The 2,978-nt window shown below is 29.3% G+C and overlaps 1 protein-coding gene across 1 annotated transcript; it reads right to left on the bottom strand.

Annotated features, from left to right (window-relative positions):
- Positions 1-1,134: 1,134 nt before the first annotated feature.
- Positions 1,135-1,668, bottom strand: LOC107795043 (pectinesterase inhibitor-like). Its single transcript, XM_016617608.1, has one exon. The coding sequence runs from the start codon at positions 1,666-1,668 to the stop codon at positions 1,135-1,137; it is 534 nt and encodes a 177-aa protein (XP_016473094.1).
- Between the last annotated feature and the right edge of the window lie 1,310 nt (positions 1,669-2,978).

Below are 2,978 nucleotides of genomic sequence, written 5' to 3'. Positions count from 1 at the left end.
TCACTCATATCACTCGTAACAATTCAAAAACAACCAAAAATTATATTCATGTCCAAACACAACTCTAATTTTCAAATATCATTTTCACTTGAAAAAAAGATTACATTTTTTTGGAATTTTACAATTCTTATGTCCTAACGCCCAATTAGAGCCCATTTGGCAAAGCTATCAAAATCTGCTTATTTTAAAAGTATTTTTTGAAAAAGTACATATGTAAAATAACAATTTATATTTGGCCAACTTATTTGAGTAGTGCTTTTTGCAAGTACATTGTGTTTAGCCAATTTTTTAAAAAAGTACTTTTAAGTATCAAATTATGAAAAAGGACAGTAAAGTTTCAATTTAAAATTTAGTATCATTTAAAAAAGAGAAATAAATTTAAATATTTATTATAAAGGAATTCAATTAAAATATAAAACACAAAGTAAAAATATAAATTAAAGATTTTAACCAATATAAAATATAGTTATTCCAAAGCAATAACATTGAGTATCTCGTATTATTACTTATTGTTTACATGATAATTAAAATATATCAAGTTACATCATCAATGTAAATTAAAATTTTACGCTTATGATACTATTCCTCTTAGGAATAGGAGAAAAAAAATAAAAATATGATTGAAATAGAAAAAGAGAATAAAAGTATGGTAGAAATTTTTAAAAAAAGAGGTTAAATTAATGAGAAATAATTTGAATAATATAAATTTATTGTAAGCTTATTTTTGTCTTGAACAAATTAATTTAATGCTTAGAATTTTTACAGCTTTTGCTTCTTGGAAGAAGCTAGAATTTGTAGCCTTTCCCACGAAACGGGAAAACAGCTTCTGCTGGTCAAAAGCACTCTTGGCCAAATACCTCAAATTTTTCAAAAAGTATTTTTTTGACAAAAATATGTTTTTGGCCTCCTAAAAGCTAGGCCAAACATGCTCATAACTTGGATATATATGCTATTAATTAGAGTTCATATTTCATTAATCTAGTAAAAAAAAAAAACTTTATTAACCAAAAATTAAATCTAGATTTCATTGAACATAAGTTGCAAGAATCTCGTTTATAAAAACCAAACAAGAGACATTAATAATTCATCTTTCCAACGAGTTACAACAATCTAAACCATAAAACCTATGTCTAACTACGATCCATTCAAATTATTGCTAATAACATCAATGACAGCACAAAGTGATTGCAGCTTTAAACTAGCTTGTTTCAACCCTGCCGGTTCAGCTGGTGCCTGTGAAAAATTGTCATCACAACTGTCTGGATCATCCAAAGCAGCAGAGGCACGGGCATTCAGACTACCGTAATCTTTAGCCTTCAAAAATCCCGGGCACTCGGCTAAATTATCACTAGCATCTACATAGTTCTCTTTGCACGAGCTATATCGCGATTTCAACGTTGGATCAGTTGCTCCTTTAAGAAGGGAATCAAGAAGATTGATCGTAGATTTGGTCGTGGATTGAGCTAAATCTATCGCGATAAAGCCAAGTGCTTCGAGATTTGCAGCAGTTTTAGTACGAGGATCGGACCTTAATGCTTGTTCACATATGGTTTGACTTGTAACTTTTGAACAAACATCGCTAATTAAATCTGCCTTCACTATAGTGAATGAGGAGGAGATTATTAGAAGAAGAGCAATGACTAAGAAGTTGTTGAATGAAAAAGCCATTGTTGTAGTAATGCATGTTAAGCAATGGGATATTAGTATTTATAAGCCTAAATAATTGATATATAAGGATGGTCATTAATTAAGAAGCACTATTGTAGGAATATTAATAATTTTTTGCCTAGTAATTTTTCTGTTTTCCTTTTATAGTGTGTTTCATTAAGTAATGTAAAGTCAAGAAAACGTTAATGTATAAATTGTAGTGCATAATTCAACATAATTCTGATATTTAAGGATCTTTATATAAGGCAAAGCAATAAATATAGATGGAAATGACATTTATGGAATAGTTTGTGTAAGGAACTCAAAAAATATGAGTGTTTATGATGGTAAAAATTAATGGTATAGATTTTTTTAGGATTGTATAATCGTTCAATATGTCTAGGACTAAATTTCTGTTTCCTCTTCTCTTTAAGCCCCTAAAGAAAGTCTAAAATAACAAACTTTAAATGTGCATTATTTTGATAATTTTTTTTTCCTTTAGATTAGTTTAAGATATACAATTTCAAATTTGATGATGTAAAAGAAGGGTTAGTATATAACACCGATTTGGTGAGAGATAACATCATTTATCACATTAGTGGGAAATAACTTTAAAAAAAATGCATGCATTAATTTGGTCAAAATGTAATAATATTACATATACATTTAGTTTACAACAGGTAAGCACATCCAAACATATCTTTCTATATTATATTTTTATAAAAGCAAAAAAAAATAAAAATCCAACACTGACATGTTGATAAACGTTTTAATCATTTAATAATATATTTATATTGGAAAATTTATTATCTATTAATTTTTTTAACGCATAAGATTTAAAATCAACTAAAATTTATTAATTAATATCATATCCAAAAATCACGTGATCAACACCAACACTCTTCCTGCCCCAACTCCCAAGCGAATTAATCTCATAAAATAAGTCAATCATATGTATTTAAATACTGTAACAAGGAAATTTTTAAATCGGGGAAGGAAAGAGGGGAAATAGGAATAGAACTTAGATCTATCAAGTTTACTTGCACCGGGTTGAGTGCACACATGGTTAAGTGATTTAACAAACGAGAATGCATATGTTAAGTGCTTGAAGTTCATACGTGCATGGGTCCAAATTTAGATGACCACGATCATTGATAAATATGACAAACGACGAGATTCTCGTAGCTCGGCATCCTGCGGAGGACGACAGACAAGCGAACAGAGACTGCACGACTTTTACAGTAGTGTGGGTCCATTAGGGGGCATTAGGAATATTCCTTCTAATATTCCCTATGATTTATTTTTTAGGGCTTAGAAGAGGTTTGTCCCTT

The sequence above is a fragment of the Nicotiana tabacum genome, chromosome 8 (assembly GCF_000715075.1).
Source record: "Nicotiana tabacum cultivar K326 chromosome 8, ASM71507v2, whole genome shotgun sequence".
Classification (NCBI taxonomy): domain Eukaryota; kingdom Viridiplantae; phylum Streptophyta; class Magnoliopsida; order Solanales; family Solanaceae; genus Nicotiana; species Nicotiana tabacum.
Note: the sequence above shows the minus strand (reverse complement) of the source record. Positions and strands in the feature narration are given on the sequence as shown.

Coding starts and splice junctions, on each gene's coding strand:
- LOC107795043 (XM_016617608.1), bottom strand. CDS start 1,668: ATGGCTTTTTCATTCAACAACTTCTTAGTCATTGCTCTTCTTCTAATA.